The following is a 17,610-nucleotide window of genomic DNA, read 5'->3' as shown; positions in this document are numbered from 1 at the left end:
ACTGAATGGTTCAGGTTGAAAGCAATCTTTGTTATAACGACCTATGAACAAAAGAAGATAAAACGTCAAAGCATTATATGCTCTACTCTCACTCCCTCTTGAACAGAGGAGCTGCAGACAAAAACCATTCCTCTCAGTTATTTTTAACACCGTGGGTTCCACTTTAGGGGCAAAGCAAATTCATGCCCTGGGAGGCAGCAGCCCAGGAGGCGGTAACTTGAAGACCACCCCTTATGGCCACAGACCCTGTTACTAAGCCGTTGGCCAGGCCTTAACACTCCTGCCTCGAGTGTGTGTCTGGACAGACGCCATGCCCACTTCCTGGTCAAGCTGAAGGAGCCCCCACCCGAGGGAGTGGGACGCAGGCTGGCATCTTCTCACGGTTTATAAAACACACACGGTACCACAGCCAGAGATAGCAGCCCTGTCTTGTTCCCACACTGACAGAACTGGCCTACGCAGGAAGCAAAGCCCTCAAGGCATTCTTTGTTCTCTGGTGAATTATGAAGTGATTGGGGAACAATCTTCCCTAAAATGAACTTAGGCAGAAGATTCAAATACCTAAGTGTGCCACTAGCTTTCATCTGCATTAGCACAAGCTTGCCACAGTTAAAAAGAAGCCCCACAGATTAAATATTCACAATGTCAGTAAATGAGAAAGTCTGAAATATTAACTGATGCTTCATTCTAATTTTAATTTTTAGCATAAAATATCTCAATATTAAATACTCATTATCAGGAAAACAGAAGTTTTGACGCTAGGTGACCGTTATTTTTAAAATTCTATACCTTACATTCAAATAAAAATTCTATACCTTACATGCTACAAGATACAGACTTTTTTAAACTCAAAAAAGGAGATATGGTTTTCCATCTACTGACAAAAATTGCCAAATTACTTTCATATAGGGTATCCATAATGCTTAAATTAGATATTCACAGGATTACATAGATTTAAGAAATCAAACTCTAAGAATCTTAGTCCTTTCTGTAAGAGTTGCCCTCTAGTGGTACCAGGGGAGTACCACACCCAGTGCCAAGTACCTGAGAATTGGCAGCTTTCTCTGGAACTGGAAGGATGGCGGATTTTGCTTCCTGGAGAATTTTGGGTACGCCATAGAAACTTCCACCAACAAGCATCACGGTCACCAGCTGTAAGGTGAAATTCGAGCCCAGGGGTAGGAACACCTATAAACAAACAGTGTAAGTGACTTTTTATTAGCAACAAATAATTTTCAAAGAAAAATACTGACATGTGAAGTGAGTCATTAGCACTTGCCTCATTTTGTATCAGTTTCATCAATATATGCCTTTTCCCCCACATTATAAAACAAAGGCCCATGCTGAAGACGTTTAGGCTAAGAGTGAGAGTCATATATTATTTTAAAAATACCAAAAATTTTCAAATTCACCATGTATGCCTGTATGTGCTGTGCTTCGTTGCTCAGCCATGTCCAACTCTTTGCAACCCCATGGACTGTAGCCTGCCAGGCTCCTCTGTCCATGCGGATTCTCGGGGCAAAAATACTGGAGTGTGTTGCCATGCCCTCCTCCAGGGGATCTTCCCAACCCAGGGATCGAGCCCAGGTCTCCTGCATTACAGGCAGATTCTCTATCATCTTAGCCACCAAGGAAGCCCAAGAATACTGGAGTGGGTAGCCTGTACCTTCTCCTGAGGATCTTCCCAACCCAGGAATCAAACCCAGGTCTCTTGTATTGTGGGCAGATTCTTTAGCAGCTGAGCCACCACGGAAGCCCAAGAATACTGCAGTGGTAGCCTATTCCTTTTCCAGGGGATCTTCTAGACCCAGGAATTGAACCAGGGTCTCCTGCACTGCAGGATTCTTTACCAGCTGAGCTACCAGGGAAGCCTGGATGACCTAAAGAATGATGAGAATCCCAGGAGTCTCAGCGATAGAATCACGTGTTCCAAGAATGGAGGGAGTACAGTGGTGAAAAGTGTCAGCTCCTAAGACCAGCAAAACTCACTTTCTCCTTCTTCACTGGGTAGGAACTAATAACTCTAATGACATTTACTGAAAACAGATAATGATATAGGTACACTGATTATCCAATTATTTTGGACAAGTAAAAACTTCTAACACCATATATTAGACTACCAATTTTCAAAGTTTCAGAATCCAACAAAATAGGGAAATCCTGAATTTAAAAACTTGTATTACTTTACAGTGGAGAAGGAGATGGCAACCCACTCCAGTATTCTTACCTGCAGAACCCCATGGACAGAGGAGCCTGGCAGGATACGGTCCACGGGATCCCACGAGTCGGACACGACTTAGCAACAAAACCACCACCACCACGACCATTACTTTACAGAGATTTTTTTTTAGCACTAACATTTGTCCATAGAAACCTTGCTAATGATAATGGATACGCTGCCATAATGTGGAATATTACTAACGACTCTATACATCTTTACTGGATGTAAAAATAACCATTTCTGTGAGGTCTATTTTTCTTTTAAGTGTAATGTACTTAAACACACATCAAACCACCCAAATGTGTAATGTACCATGGTGGTTTCCAATGTGCAACATGAGGGGAACAGATGTTTTACTCATTCGATCAATCTTCATTTTTTCAAAATGACATTCACTGATCATGAAGCACAGATCAAGGGCTGAGGAAACAAGACATAAATCAGCCTTCTGACTCCAATCGTGTGCCTCCCTCCTCTCCCTGAAGGAGTGCCCCCCACCCCCCCGATGCAGTGCACTGGCTGGGCAGCTAAGCATGTTTCTGTTTCCATGTCCTAAAAATCGAAGGGCCAGATGTCAGCTCAAAGCACCCAGGCATTTGTGCCTTGCCACCCAGCTCCGTTCACGGGCCCATTCAGCACAAGGACTCGTGTGGCATGCCAGGACCCCAGCGTGCGGTAATAAAACATTAAAGTTTGAACAGGAGTCAACGGGGCACTTGGGGAAATGCTGGTTTGCCTACAGAAGGAAAGCAGGGTGACTAATTTGAAAAGGAACTTGAAGGTTTTTAGGAGTCGAGCATGTTCTGTTATGCTCCCTCATGTTCTGGACCCAGGAGGGCATCACAGAACCATTCTACAGATTGCCCATCATTCTTGATGGCTTTTGGCACGAATAGAATTTACTCGCCCATAATATCCTCTGTGCATCTTGAATACTGCCTACTTATTCAGTTACTTTTATAACTGGCTGTTAAAGGGCCTTCTCCTGCATCGACAGGGAGCAGTGTGACAACAGGGATTACACCCCATGATCACTGTGTCTGTGGTGCTTCTCACAACTGCTGACCCATGGTAAGTGCCCCGTAAATACTTGAATAGATGACAACAATGGATATAATCTTATCTTGCATTCTAAACTCTCTTAAACACAGGTTTCTTTAGTGTACCAGTCATTCTTGCCATCACTTCATCTAAGAAGCCTGTCATTAACCTTGTTAACCAGATGGTGAACTGTTCACTCTGACCCTCATGTTAAATCAACATCAAGAGTCTTCTAGTTTTCAGAACCTAATGGAAACTCATTCTGTTCCAACACCCACTTGAAGGTCCTTCCCTGTGGCTGACCAGCTGAAATCCTAACATTTATCAGGAGGGTGCAGCAGGGACAATTGTATGTACCTTGTAACTAACATCCCAAACTTCAAGAGCACTCGGGGTGTGAGGCAAGAAAGGGACCACTGGGAAAATCCTCCTCTCGCTTTAGCACGTGTCACTTGGCCCCTAAGGGTCACCTTGGAGACTAATGCACAGAGCAACAGCTAACCATCTAGGAGCAGCCTACACCACACATCCTGGAACGCAGAGACAGAAGGAACCCATGAAAATTGAATCGTATTAATGAAAGATGTTAAAGCATGCCAATGAGAGAAGCTTTCATGTATGTGCAAGCTAGTGAACTGTTGCTACTCTTTACTGAAAATAGAAATCGTAAAAATAATTAATATAGGTTCAGAACAGATGTGAAGATATCCATAGATACCTCAAAGGAAAGTTATTAGGAAAGTTAAGATCTTTATAAAGTCATTAAGCATTCAAGATGAAAGGAAAAGAGGATGATCATCCTTCAAAATGTCTCAGGTACCACAAGAGATAATTTAAAAGCTAGGTAGATCAAGGATCTTACCCCTTGTGAAATAAATATATATGATATATATATATATATATATACATATATATATACATATATATATAGTATATCTGTCCATCGAGTCCGTGATGCCATCCAGCCATCTCATCCTCTGTCGTCCCCTTCTCCTCCTGCCACCAATCCCTCCGAGCATCAGAGACTTTTTCAATGAGTCAACTCTTCGCATGAGGTGACCAAAGTACTGGAGTTTCAGCTTTAGCATCATTCCTTCCAAAGAAATCCCAGGGCTGATCTCCTTCAGAATGGACTGGTTGGATCTCCTTGCAGTCCAAGGGACTCTCAAGAGTCTTCTCCAACACCACAGTTCAAAAACATCAATTCTTCGGCGCTCAGCCTTCTTCGCAGTCCAACTCTCACATCCATACATGACCACAGGAAAAACCATAGCCTTGACTAGACGGACCTTAGTCGGCAAAGTAATGTCTCTGCTTTTGAATTTGCTATCTAGGTTGGTCGTAACTTTCATTCCAAGGAGAAAGCGTCTTTTAATTTCATGGCTGCAGTCACCATCTGCAGTGATTTTGGAGCCCCCAAAAATAAAGTCTGACACTGTTTCCACTGTTTCCCCACCTATTTCCCATGAAGTGATGGGACCAGATGCCATGATCTTTGTTTTCTGAATGTTGAACTTTAAGCCAAATTTTCACTCTCCTCTTTCACTTTCATCAAGAGACTCGTTAGTTCTTCTTCACTTTCTGCCATAAGGGTGGTGTCATCTGCCTATCTGAGGTTATTGATATTTCTCCCGGCAATCTTGATTCCAGCTTGTATTTCTTCCAGTCCACCGTTTCTCATGATGAACTTTGCATATAAGTTAAATAAGCAGGGTGATAATACACAGCCTTGACATACTCCGTTTCCTATTTGGAACCAGTCTGTTGTTCCATGTCCAGTTCTAACTGTTGCTTTCTGACCTGCATACAGATTTCTCAAGAGGCAGGTTAGGTGGTCTGGTATTCCCATCTCTCTCAGAATTTTCCACAGTTTATTGTGATCCACAGAGTCAAAGGTTTTGGCATAGTCAATAAAGCAGAAATAGATGTTTTTCTGGAACTCTCTTGCTTTTTCCATGATCCAGTGGATATTGGCAATTTGATCTCTGGTTCCTCTGCCTTTTCTAAAACCAGCTTGAACATCAGGAAGTTCACGGTTCACATATTGCTGAAGCCTGGCTTGGATAATTTTGAGCATTACTTTACTAGCATGTGAGATGAGTGCAATTATGCGGTAGTTTGAGGTACCAATTAGTATACTATGTCAAAAGGTAGCCAATTTTCTATGGATCATAGGCTTAAGTGAAACCAAGGTCATCCATTACTGAGTGGGCTGAACTTAGTGGACTATAAACAGGAAGCTGTCTCATTTCTGTCCTCTTACTGCTTTGTAGGGTTTCTTGGCACTTAACTTTGACAATGTTGTGTGTAGATCTCAAAGCTTCCTGTCATTTTTTATGAAGGTAAAGGCCAGATCTATACCAGTAAAAACTTTCATCTCACACTCCATTAAAACTCCTCTATTTATCCCAGTTCTTGCTCAATCCACAGCTAAAGATCTAAGGTGGGAAAGGGATCATGGCATGACTCTTTAGTACTTCTCCAGCCCTTCTTGGACCTTTCCATCAATCTTCCAGCACCTCTGGAGCAGGTGGGGAGTTGCTTTGAGGAAGAATGACAAGGGTCTTGCCTCACTTCTGTAGTCCTTTCTTGAATAACACTGGCAGGCAGCCAAACATTTCACCTTTCATGGAATCCATTTGTATGTTCATCAGAGACTTCAGAATTCAGCTCATCGCCATTCCACCACAGAAACGTACACTCTTCCAATGACCCTTTTTACTGTCTCCTAACTTCACAATCCACCTTATACCATTCTCAAGATGACTCCAGTCTGGCTACCCTCTGGCACGGCCTTCCATGGCGATGAGATAACAATCCCCACTGCTGCAATGCATCCCATGTGTGAGATAAATGAGCTCCTCTCCCATGCATATGGAAGGAGATTAGGTATCATCTTGGAAGGATTAAGACAGTCCCTCAAATCACTTTCTGTGGCTCAGAGTGAGAAAGAATGCTGGGCACCCACTTGGTTCCTGCCACTTTCATCTGATATATTGGCAGAATAGTCTGCTGTCTTCTCTCCTCATTAACAAAAAAAACCATAGCTGACTTCCTGGGTGGCAGATTTTCAAGGAGAGAAAGGCAGATACCATGTAGCCCCGTCAAACCCCAGGAAACATGTATCCGTCTCTCACTGCACTGATCTTCAGTAAGAGCACAAGTGTTAGTCACTCAGTCGTGTCCGACTCTTTGTGACCCCATGGGCTATAGCCCACCAGGCTCCTCTGTCCTTGGAATTCTCCAGGCAAGAATACTAGAGTGGGCTGCCATTTCCTTCTCCAGATAGGAGTGCAAGGAAACCTACAAATATCTCCCCCTCAATAAGCATCCAGTGCGTACATGTGTGTGTAATGTGAGTGTGTGTTTATCTCCAGGAAGGAACAGATACTTATTCACTTATAATTTGCAAATACCAAGGCAATGGCACCCCACGCCAGTACTCTTGCCTGGAAAATCCCATGGATGGAGGAGCCTGGTGGGCTGCAGTCCACGGGGTCGTGAAGAGTCAGACACGACTGAGCGACTCCACTTTCACTTTTCACTTTCATGCATTGGAGGAGGAAATGGCAACCCACTCCTGTGTTCTTGTCTGGAGAATCCCAGGGATGGGGGAGCCTGGTGGGCTGCCGTCTATGGGGTCTCACAGAGTCGCACACGACTGAAGCAACTTAGCAGCAATATATGTATTACCCAAAAATTACTATGCATTTTCTAAGGCATTTTCCACGGTTCCATTTAAATATCGAAATCAGATTTTAAACTGATCATGAGATTAACAAGCGTTTTCTTGAAGGCATCTTTTGGAATGACTGGGAAAACGAAAGAGATGCTACAAACCTGCCCCTGGACTGGCACTGAGTCCACTTTATATCTGGTACCATCTCTGACCACCAACTGCCTCTCTGCATTTTCTGTAACAACAGACTGCGCCTTGGAGTCAGATGATATTCGATATCTAACAGCCACATCTCCAAATGTGCCCGCAAGCCGGGTTACATTAATTTGGATCAATCTACGAAGGTTCTGCCCGATAAGTACGGACTGATGATCTGAATACAGGGCAAATATTCCATGCGGGTCGTCATTTGCAGGAACAGAGAGCCGAATGAGACACTTTTCTGTATCCAGTTTTGCTCCTCCCTTGACTGAAACAAGCTGGAGCACATACACTTCCTCTATCTCAGGAATATCATCTGGCAGCAAATGAACATCAAAGCTGGCTTCACTGTCTCCATCAGCAATGGTGAAAATTCCTTTTGTAGAGAGAAAGTCTCCAGTAATATCAAACTCACTACTTAATTCCCAATAAACCTAAAACAAAAGGAAGAACACCAACAAAGTCAAATAACGCAGTGTATTTCATCAAAATCCTTTAAATTCATTTACCTCAATTATATATAAAAAGCTTGCCTATATAAGTGTGCATCAATATATTCAAATTTAAATTTTCCAAGTATCTCTACTTAAGTAATTCAGAAACTGTCTTAACTCTTTCAGGCTATCAAATGCCATTTGCAGGACAGGATGACAAAATCTCATTTCACCTGCTTCTAAATTAGTAACATAATTTGAAAAGATAAAGAGAAACAAGTTAACTTTAAAATACCATACCAGTTCCACAAGTACATTCAACAGTGAACAAGACCATATTTGAGGGTAAAACATTAAGCAGATAATCTGATATTCACATTGGAATTGGTTTCTGTTTGTTTTTAATAAAAAAAGGATATCTAAGATTTTAAAAATTAAGAATTTCTCCCCAAAAAATCTCTAAAAAATTTATTTTCCAAAATTTTTTTACTTCCATTAAGCTTCACCTGAAGAAAAGTAACAATTAATCTCCAATACAGGGGAAAAGCTAAGTTTATAGAGAGATTTCACAAAATAAATTTAGCTAGCAAAAGATAAACTTGATCTGTTCAATGAATATCTTGATAATTTATAAGGGCATCTCAATGATATTGAGAATAAAGAATATACTAAGCAATTTGTAAAAATCATGGATAGTCTTGTTAAGTAGAAAAAGCTTCACTTATGGCAACCCACTCCAGTACTCTTGCCTGGAAAATCCCATGGACCAAGGAGCCTGGTAGGCTACAGTCCACGGGGTCACAAAGAGTCAGACATGACTGAGCAACTTCACTTTCACTTTCACTTATAGCAAACAAGAAATTACAAAATAGTTCAATCATATTCTTTGTGATTAAATATGAGAAAGATTTTTTAACCTAACTGCAACTGAATATTTAAAGAGATAACCAGAGGTTGGTGCCAGCGAGCCAGCCCAAAGGGGCCTTGGTGAACCTCAGCATGTGTGAAAATCCATGTCACTTCAGTTTATCAAAAACTCTAATTCTCCAGAACATGCAGTTTCTCTGTTCTTCTCAACCACAACCATCAGGCAAACGATCACTCTGCTTAAAAATCCAAAGAAAAACGGTACCATAATCTCTCCTGAAACACCCTTGATTCTTCTGACAAAGAAGGTAATGATCAGGGGCCCTTCCAGAGTGGATGGCTCCAAATAGGTCTCCTCAGACAAAGACTCGGGAGCAAACTGAATCACTCCATTAGGATCACCAAACTTCTCTATCTAGAAAGAGAGCAGAGGGGAGACATATGTAACAGCTATGGATGAAATTACAGTATCCAACATACCAGCACCCTGATATGTTGTGTATGTACGAGATAAACTGAGGGAATGAAAGAAGCACAATAAGGACACTTGGGCATGATTGTATCTGGCTATGTAACTCTTAAAAACCTTCCTTTCCCTGACTGTTACCTAAAGCAAGAAGGTTCTTACTCCTCAAGGATAATGGGGATAAGTGTTCAGAAAATGACAATCTGTAGAACCTTAAAAGGATAGAACTGCAAAGCCTGGATTAGCTTTACTCACCTCATGTTTGCTTCATTTAACCAGTTAAGTTTAGCCAACCTCTTTCTACTGGTTATGATGTATTTAGACTGATAATATGGAGAGAGGTAATGGCCCTGTGATGGTTAATTTTATGTGTCAGCCTGACTAGGCTAAAGTGTCTCCAGATGTTGCTGTAATATTTTGTAGATGTGGTTAAAACTGACAACCAGCTGACAAAGTCAATAAAACTATTCTCAGTAATGTGGACGGACCTCATCCAGTGAGATGAAAGCTTTAAAGAGCAAACACTGAGGCGTCCCGGAGAAAAAGGAATTCTGCCTCAAGACCATAATTTACGAATCCTGCTTCATTTCCAGCCTGCTGCCCTTCGCCACAAAATTCAGACTCAAGAAGGCAACTTCAGCTCGTTCCTGAGCTTCCTGCCTGCTCTACGGATTTCTTCCAGCTGTTTCATGGATTCTGACTTGCCAGACCCACAGTTATGGGATATAATTCCTTATAAAATTTCTCTCTTTCTTCATATCTGTTTCCCAACATTAACAGCTCCAGTTCTCTGGGGATATCTGACTGATACAGATCCCACATAAAACAGGCTTTTCAAACTTAGAAAAGGGTGCATCTCTCTACCTTTTTTTCCAGTAACTTTGGTTTCCAGGACTTTCTGCCCCAGTGGACTGGGTGATTCATACCAAATAAACTATATCTGGATCTGACTCACACCATCACTGCACTGACTGAAAAAGTACCATTCTTCCTTTCAACAGTCTGACTTGTGATTACCTGTGAACTCTGACACTCTTTAATGGCAAAGATATCCAATGTTTATGATACAACAAATGCCTTCTTTTGAAAAGTGCCAAATCTCCCCAAAACATCAAATTTTCTCAAAAAGTGTAAAATAACTATTTCTCAGTATCTTAAAGAATTATCAGTATCAGGCTATGTAATAAACTAATATAACAACCAGAACATCTGACCCACAGGAATTGCAACAACTTCATTGGGTTTTATAACTTTTAATTTATCATAAGGCCACAGAGTTTCAACAAATGTAAGCACATGTTCTGAAAGATCCTTTAAAGCCGAAATTCTGCAGGAAGAATAAAGTCAGACTTACTGTTAATGTAATATCTTTAGCTGTGGAGTCTAATTGGGCTTCTCCTTTCACAAGTTTAAGTTTAATGATGAAAGTCTTTTCAATTTCAATGTCATCATGTGGATAGATTCCCAGAATGATGCTTCTCACTCCACCTTCCCCATCTCCAAAAGAGAAGGACCCGCTCACCGGGTCTGCGATGTCCTGGTTCTGTGATGGTAAGGCTTCCTGAGAATTGGGTCCTACTATCTCCCAGTTCACCTGCAGGGTGTTTAGTTTTTAAAGAAAACAATCAGCTTTCAACAAATAACTACTCTGCAGGACAGGCAGTATTAAAAATATATACATACATGTGAAAGTTATTCTAGAATATCTCCCACAAAGTCCTATGTTATCAACTCATGCTGTTTAAAATAATCTTTACAAACATAAACTATGTAATCTATAGAATATCCATTTTCATGAACAACAGTGTCTAATAAGTAACGAAAAATCTGAATACCTGGTCATTTGTCAACATCACAGGACACCAAAAATATAAAAGTACATACTCTAAACACATATATATATGTGAGTAATAAAAACCTTGTAGGGCTTTCCAGGTGGCTCAGTAGTAAAGAATCTGCCTGCCAAAGCAGGAGACCCAGGTTCAAACCCCAGGTTGGGAAGATCCCCTGGAGGAGGACATGGCAGCCCACTCCAGTGCTCTTGCCTGGAGAATCCCATGGACAGAGGAGCCTGGCGGGCTGCAGGCCCTGGGGTCACAGAATCAGACATGACTGGGCCACTCGCAAACTCTGATAAATACAAGTACAGACTGTCTTGCTAGTGCACAGGTTCTATTCATCAAAACCTATCCGAATCATGTGAAAACTCTGTTGGATATGCAGCAACAAGTACACTTAAATAAAGTCTTAGCATAAGAGAAACAGAAATGTTCAGAGTTATAAGAAACAATTTTTATGTTGCAACAAAGGCATCATTTAAAGTTTGTGTAATTTAAAATTATATACTTTTCACATCCATAAGGAATTATATACTTTTCACATCCACTTGTCTTTGCTTCTTTCATCTTTGATCGGTGTGAGATACAGCTAACCACTTCTTTCTCTGGAAACACTGTGTCCCATCTTCCTTGGCTTATGTGATACTTACACGGCACAAGTCGTCCTAATTTTCCTTCTCTACATCTCAGTCTTCTTGGCTGGTTCTCCCTCCTCAAATCTATAAATGCGGGGGGGCCCAGGACTTGGGTCTGTATCCTTTCCATCCCTGTCTATACTCCTCAGGCCTCAGAGTTTCAAATGCCTCCAAGTGCGTCACCATCTTTCAGATCGGTGTTTGCAGCCCTGACCTCCCCCTAACCCATACCTGCACATCCCCCTGCCTTCCTGACCTTGCCCTGGGGTGTTCTGCCGCTATCCCAAACCAACAAAGCCAAAGCAGAGCTCTTACTTTTCCCCAAGCAGCCACATCTTGATAAACAGCACTACAATGTAACCAGCTGCTCCTCCAAAATTTCTAGGTTATCCTTTATTTCTCTCTGTCCCTCAGGCTCCATCAGCCCTCGTGTATTTTTCCTCTAAAATATACTGAACCTCTATTCACGCCTGGCCATCTCGACCTCTCTCCCGGTCTGAGCCATTGTTAGCTCTGCTGTGGGCCCTAGAGGGCGACACGCTTCTCATTCCCCTCCCTGCTCCTCCTCTGGCTTTTGGACAAAGCCTACTTCCTTCTCGGTTGTTCTAAATGAGCCGACGACCCGGTGACACTGATATCATCCCTTTGCTTAAAACTCTCCAATGGTGTCCTACTGGCACTTCGACTCATCTTCAACCTGACTGAGAAAGTTCTCTGTGGTCCAACACCTACAGGCCCCTCTGATCTAACTTGGGCTGTTATCCCTTCATTTCCAAGCCCACCCACCTTGTGGAACTCTTTGCACCTCAAGCATACCAGGTCTGTAGATCTGTACCTTCTCATTCCTCTGCCCAAACGCTCAGCCCCCTATGGTTACATGAGCACCTCTTTCGGCTTAAATATCACACCCTTACCATCTAATCAAGGGTAGCTAGAGGGGAAAAATATGTTACTAGACAACCAATGGATCACTGAAGAAATCAAAGAGGAAATCAAAAAAGACCGAGAAACAAATGACAGCAAAAACACAGAAATCCAAAGTCTGTGGGATGCAGCAAAAGCAGTTCTAAAACGGAAATTTATAGCAATTTGTTTGCTTATTGTTTGAAAATTCTAAGAGAACAGGGACGAACTGTGTCCTCCTAACCTGCGCGTTCTCAGGGACTATGACAGGGTCTGGCACATGGAAAGCACTCAACAAATGCACTTGTCGACGTAATGAATTTTACCAAAATCCTTCATTTAACTGTTAACTTTCTCTCAAGAGTGCCCTGAAGGCAGCTGGATGCCTCATACATTTCATGTATTTCACAGGATTTGGAAACTGCTTTACATCTACTTGGTAATCAATAAATAGTATTGACTGTGAATAAATGAATAGATTTGAGAAATAAGAAAATCCAACACCATATCTATCAACCAAATTACTTTTAAAATCATGGACAAAAGAATAACTCTACCTGAATCTCTCCCAAGAGTCCTCCGGTCCGCTCCAGCATCAAGGGTAAAATCATTGTGGAACTGGGATTAGGAACAGAAACTCTACTTTGATTGAGAAATCTTATTACACCGAAAGGAGAGTCACTCTTGGCAATCGTGATTCTGCACACTAGGTGGCGCCCAAGGACTGCTCCACCAGTAGCTCCAACGAGCATAATTTCAATGGGCTCCTCAAATTCACTGCATAGCAAGAAGGAGCAATTCTGTGAGTCTAAACATAATAAAATGCCTCTAAAACCCAAATAACTAGTCATTTTCCAAATTGGTCATACATATTCAAGGCACAGTAGTCATACACCAAGCGCTAAGGAGAGGGTGCTTAGCTAGTAGCGTGAAATGATCAACTTCAGTATTACGTAACGGGCAAGTTATTAGACTTTCTGCCCTTCTTTTCTATTGTTTAATGAATTAAGGAAATGATTTGCAGGATGTTTCCACATTCTGACTATAGACTTTTCAATCCAGAAGAACAAAAATCAGTATTTCTTCTTTTATTTGAGAAAAAGTGACCCATAATCACTATGGTCTCTCACTGCCTTTTGCCCTACGCCAGTACCCCACCCCCTGGAATTCCTCACTCATTTCTCCACGGGCACAACAATGATCTAAAATTCTATTTTCAGTGCAAAACATAGGTGAAGACTGGAACACAATACTCATGATTTACATACGTGCATGTTACGTACAAAACAGTATTACCTTTCATCGTCATCAATGATGGAAACATTTATAAAACTTAAGTTCTGCCCGTGCTGAAAAGTGACTGAACTACCATGCAGTACATAATCGACACCACCAGGAACCGCAGAGGAGCTCTGAGAGACGAGATCAGCCGTGACATGGCCGTAAGTGCCGTGAAGCCTCTGCACGGGAATCATGATCGTCCCTGTGTCTTCCTCCACTGGAACAGGAATGTGCAATGGATTGGTATGCCAGCCAAAGAAACTGACTTTAATATGGTTCATCTAAATCAAACATGACAATTAAACATAACAGGACGATGCAAGCACTCAATTTTTCTGCAGTTCGTTTCTTGCTTTAAAGAACCATTAGCGAATACGTCACGACTCACTTTTTAGGAGAAATACAGTGTCAAAAGTTGAAAGTTATAGTGAGCAGTGTAAGCTAGAATTTAAATAACTGATTTAATCATCAGCAAAGGCATTCTGCCTCTGTGAGCCACATACAAGTAAATAACCCTTCAGTTCAGTTCAGTTCAGTTGCTCAGTCGTGTCCTACTCTTTGCAACCCAATGAATCATAGACGCCAGGCCTCCCTGTCCATCACCAACACCTGGAGTTCACTCAGACTCACGTCCATCGAGTTGGTGATGCCATGCAGCCATCTTATCCTCTGTTGTCCTCTTCTCCTCCTGCCCCCAATCCCTCCCAGCATCAGGGTCTTTTCCAATGAGTCAACTCTTCATATGAGGTGGCGAAAGTACTGGAGTTTCAGCTTCAGCATCATTCCTCCCAAAGAACACCCAGGACTGATCTCCTTCAGAATGGACTGGTTGGATCTCCTTGCAGTCCAAGGGCCTCTCAAGAGTCTTCTCCAACACCACAGTTCAAAAGCATCAATTCTTCGGCGCTCAGCTTTCTTCACAGCCCAACTCTCACATTCATACATGACCACTGGAAAAATCATTGCCTGGACTAGAAGGATCTTTGTTGGCAAAGTAATATTTCTGCTTTTCAACATGCTATCTAGGTTGATCATAACTTTCTTTCCAAGGAGTAAGCGTCTTTTAATTTCATGGCTGCAGTCACCATCTGCAGTGATTTTGGAGCCCCCAAAAATAAACTCTGACACTGTTTCCACTGTTTCCCCATCTATTTCCCATGAAGTGACGGGACCGGATGCCATGATCTTTGTTTTCTGAATGTTGAGCTTTAAGCCAACTTTTTCACTCTCCTCTTTCACTTTCAGAAACAGGCTTTTTAGTTCCTCTTCACTTTCTGCCATAAGGGTGGTGTCATCTGCATATCTGAGGTTATTAATATTTCTCCCGGCAATCTTGATTCCAGCTTATGCTTCTTCCAGCCTAGCGTTTCTCATGATGTACTCTGCATAGAAGTTAAATAAGCAGGGTGACAGTATACAGCCTTGACATACTCCTTTTCCTATTTGGAACCAGTCTGTTGTTCCATGTCCAGTTCTCACTGTTGCTTCCTGACCTGCATACAGGGTTCTCAAGAGGCAGGTCAGGTGGTCTGGTATTCCCATCTCTTTCAGAATTTTCCACAATTTATTGTGATCCACATAGTCAAAGGCTTTGGCATAGTCAATAAAGCAGAAATAGATGTTTTTCTGGAACTCTCTTGCTTTTTCCATGATCCAGCAGATACTGGCAATTTGATCTCTGGTTCCTCTGCCTTTTCTAAAACTAGCTTGAACATCTCGAAGTTCATGGTTCACGTACTGCTGAAGCTTGGCTTGGAGAATTTTGAGCATTACTTTACTAGAGTGTGAGATGAGTGCAATTGTGTGGTAGTTTGAGCATTCTTTGGCATTGCCTTTCTTTGGGATTGGAATGAAAATTGACCTTTTCCAGTCCTGTGGCCACTGTTGAGTTTTCCAAATTTGCTGGCATATTGAGTGTAGCATTTTGACAGCATCATCTTCCAGGATTTGAAACAGCTCAACTGGAATTCCATCACCTCCACTGACCCTTACTGGTAGACAAACTGGTAGATAATGGTTGCTGCTGCTGCTGCTAAGTCACTTCAGTCGTGTCCGACTCTGTGCAACCTCATAGACGGCAGCCCATGAGGCTCCCCCATCCCTGGGATTCTCCAGGCAAGAACACTGGAGCGGGTTGCCATTTCCTTCTCCAAGGCATGAAAGTGAAAAGTGAAATGAAGTCGCTCAGTCATATCTGACTCTTAGCGACTCCATGGACTGCCCCACCAGGCTCCTCCATCCATGGGATTTTCCAGGCAAGAGTGCTGGAGTGGGGTGCCATTGCCTTCTCCAAGATAATGGTAGACGAACATGTATACTGTACGCAAAGGAAACCATTCTGGATTATTTCTGCATATTTTATTGAAACATTGGTAACATTAAAAAATAAGGTATACGTTATTTATATAAGTGTTTTAAAAGTCCAGATATAAATATGATTCTATTACATTTTTCAGCTTCTATCTACTTGTAAATCTGAACATATATCCTCAGTGTTTGATTTCAACTTAAGAATTCTATTCAAAAGCTTATTTCTTCTTCAGCTATACTAACATCAGTATATTAAAATATCATTTAATAGAGTTTACAACAGCCATGGCTAAGTAGTACTGAACTTACATTGTAATTATCACTGTGCATTGCCCCAAATTTTCCCAAAGACAGTGGGAAACATTTCAAACAGAAATCAGAGAACAGAAAAAAGACCCCATTTCTTTCTCTTGGTGTAAAAAGGCAGCCTGACTTCTGCTTGCTGTAGGTTGAAGTTTGCAAAACGATGATGTCGTCTGTGATGCTACCCACGAAGCCAGTAATAAACCACTCCTAAAGTGATTTCTGATGAACTTTAAAAGGGCAGATAACAAAAGAATTTGACAGAGGCAATGAAGGTGATAAACTGATTGCAGTAATAAGATAAAATGTTTATTTGAAAGGTATATTCATATTCTGCCTTTGAATAAAAACAGAAAGGCAGCGAACTTCTTCTACCCAGGGGGATGTATAACCATATATTCCACTTTCCACTTCTACATGAGGGGAGAATTGGCAACAGAAGGCAAGCTGCTATTAGGAACTGTTTGAAGAAAGATTGGGATGATTGGGAGTCCAGATACTGCCTGTGCCTGTAGTCCAGTAAAATGTCTCAAAGGTGATTATTCATTAGAAAGTGAATAATCCACTGTTTTTTAATCGCAAAGGAAATTAAACACTGCATAAATTTGAACTATACTCATAAAACTCTTCAAAATATAAATATTTCAATAATCCTAAAATTAAACATAATTTTTCTAAATGCCTTATTCCTAACCATTTCATTTTGCCATACACAATGAGATTCAAGACTGCCCAAAAGTAACTCAAAATACATTTTAAAACTGAATACAAATATATACACATAAAGGCATAAATAAATACAAAGTATATATGTAAACACACACATGCACACACACACACACACACCCCAAACCAAGAAAATGCATGTAGGAATTCAAACTGACAGTGTCATGCTCAGGTACTCTGATTCAGAAACTGGTGCTAACTTTATAAGTAAGGTTACTGAACCTACCTTCAAAGGTGGTATACCTTGGGTCAAATTCAATGATTCCCTCTGCATTATCATTTTTCATTATGATGATTCGGACAATGGAGATGTTTCCTATTTCAGGAGGTTGGTCTATTTGAAGTCCGTTTTCTTGGATGGTAAAATCATACCCTCTTGCAAAGTCATAAAAAATGAAATAAAATAAACTGAGTACATAATTGCTTAGCATGAATTGAAGAAGGGTCCTACTAGCTCCTGTAGTTGAGTCTTATGAAGCTCAACACGAAAATACTTTTCTTTTCTGAAATGATGTTTGAAATAGATTTCTGCACTGCTCTCAGTTATTACTGCCTGGATAAAATAAAAACTAATATACTGTCACTAAACATAGGCCATGGGAAGATAAAACTATAAAGAAATTGGGAAGAAGTTGGAAAATTAACTTCTAGGGCTACGAAGGTACCGCTGAACACACACTAAACCACTTTAGTCCTTCCTCCAAT

General features: G+C 41.3%; 1 protein-coding gene across 1 annotated transcript in view; it reads right to left on the bottom strand.

Annotated features, from left to right (window-relative positions):
- ADGRV1 (adhesion G protein-coupled receptor V1) overlaps positions 1 to 17,610 on the bottom strand; it is a 566,629-nt gene that overhangs the window by 357,378 nt on the left and 191,641 nt on the right. The window contains exons 65-71 of the mRNA XM_069590116.1: positions 17,132 to 17,280; positions 13,582 to 13,783; positions 12,843 to 13,062; positions 10,264 to 10,503; positions 8,709 to 8,858; positions 7,103 to 7,576; positions 1,045 to 1,188 (exon numbers count right to left, since the gene is read on the bottom strand). Of these exons, the coding sequence (XP_069446217.1) occupies positions 1,045 to 1,188; positions 7,103 to 7,576; positions 8,709 to 8,858; positions 10,264 to 10,503; positions 12,843 to 13,062; positions 13,582 to 13,783; positions 17,132 to 17,280 (1,579 nt within the window). The remainder of the gene's footprint in view (positions 1 to 1,044; positions 1,189 to 7,102; positions 7,577 to 8,708; positions 8,859 to 10,263; positions 10,504 to 12,842; positions 13,063 to 13,581; positions 13,784 to 17,131; positions 17,281 to 17,610) is intronic.

The sequence above is a fragment of the Ovis canadensis genome, chromosome 5 (genome assembly GCF_042477335.2).
Source record: "Ovis canadensis isolate MfBH-ARS-UI-01 breed Bighorn chromosome 5, ARS-UI_OviCan_v2, whole genome shotgun sequence".
NCBI lineage: Eukaryota > Metazoa > Chordata > Mammalia > Artiodactyla > Bovidae > Ovis > Ovis canadensis.
The sequence above is the reverse complement of the archived record's forward strand: the minus strand, read 5'-3'. Positions and strand labels throughout refer to the sequence as shown.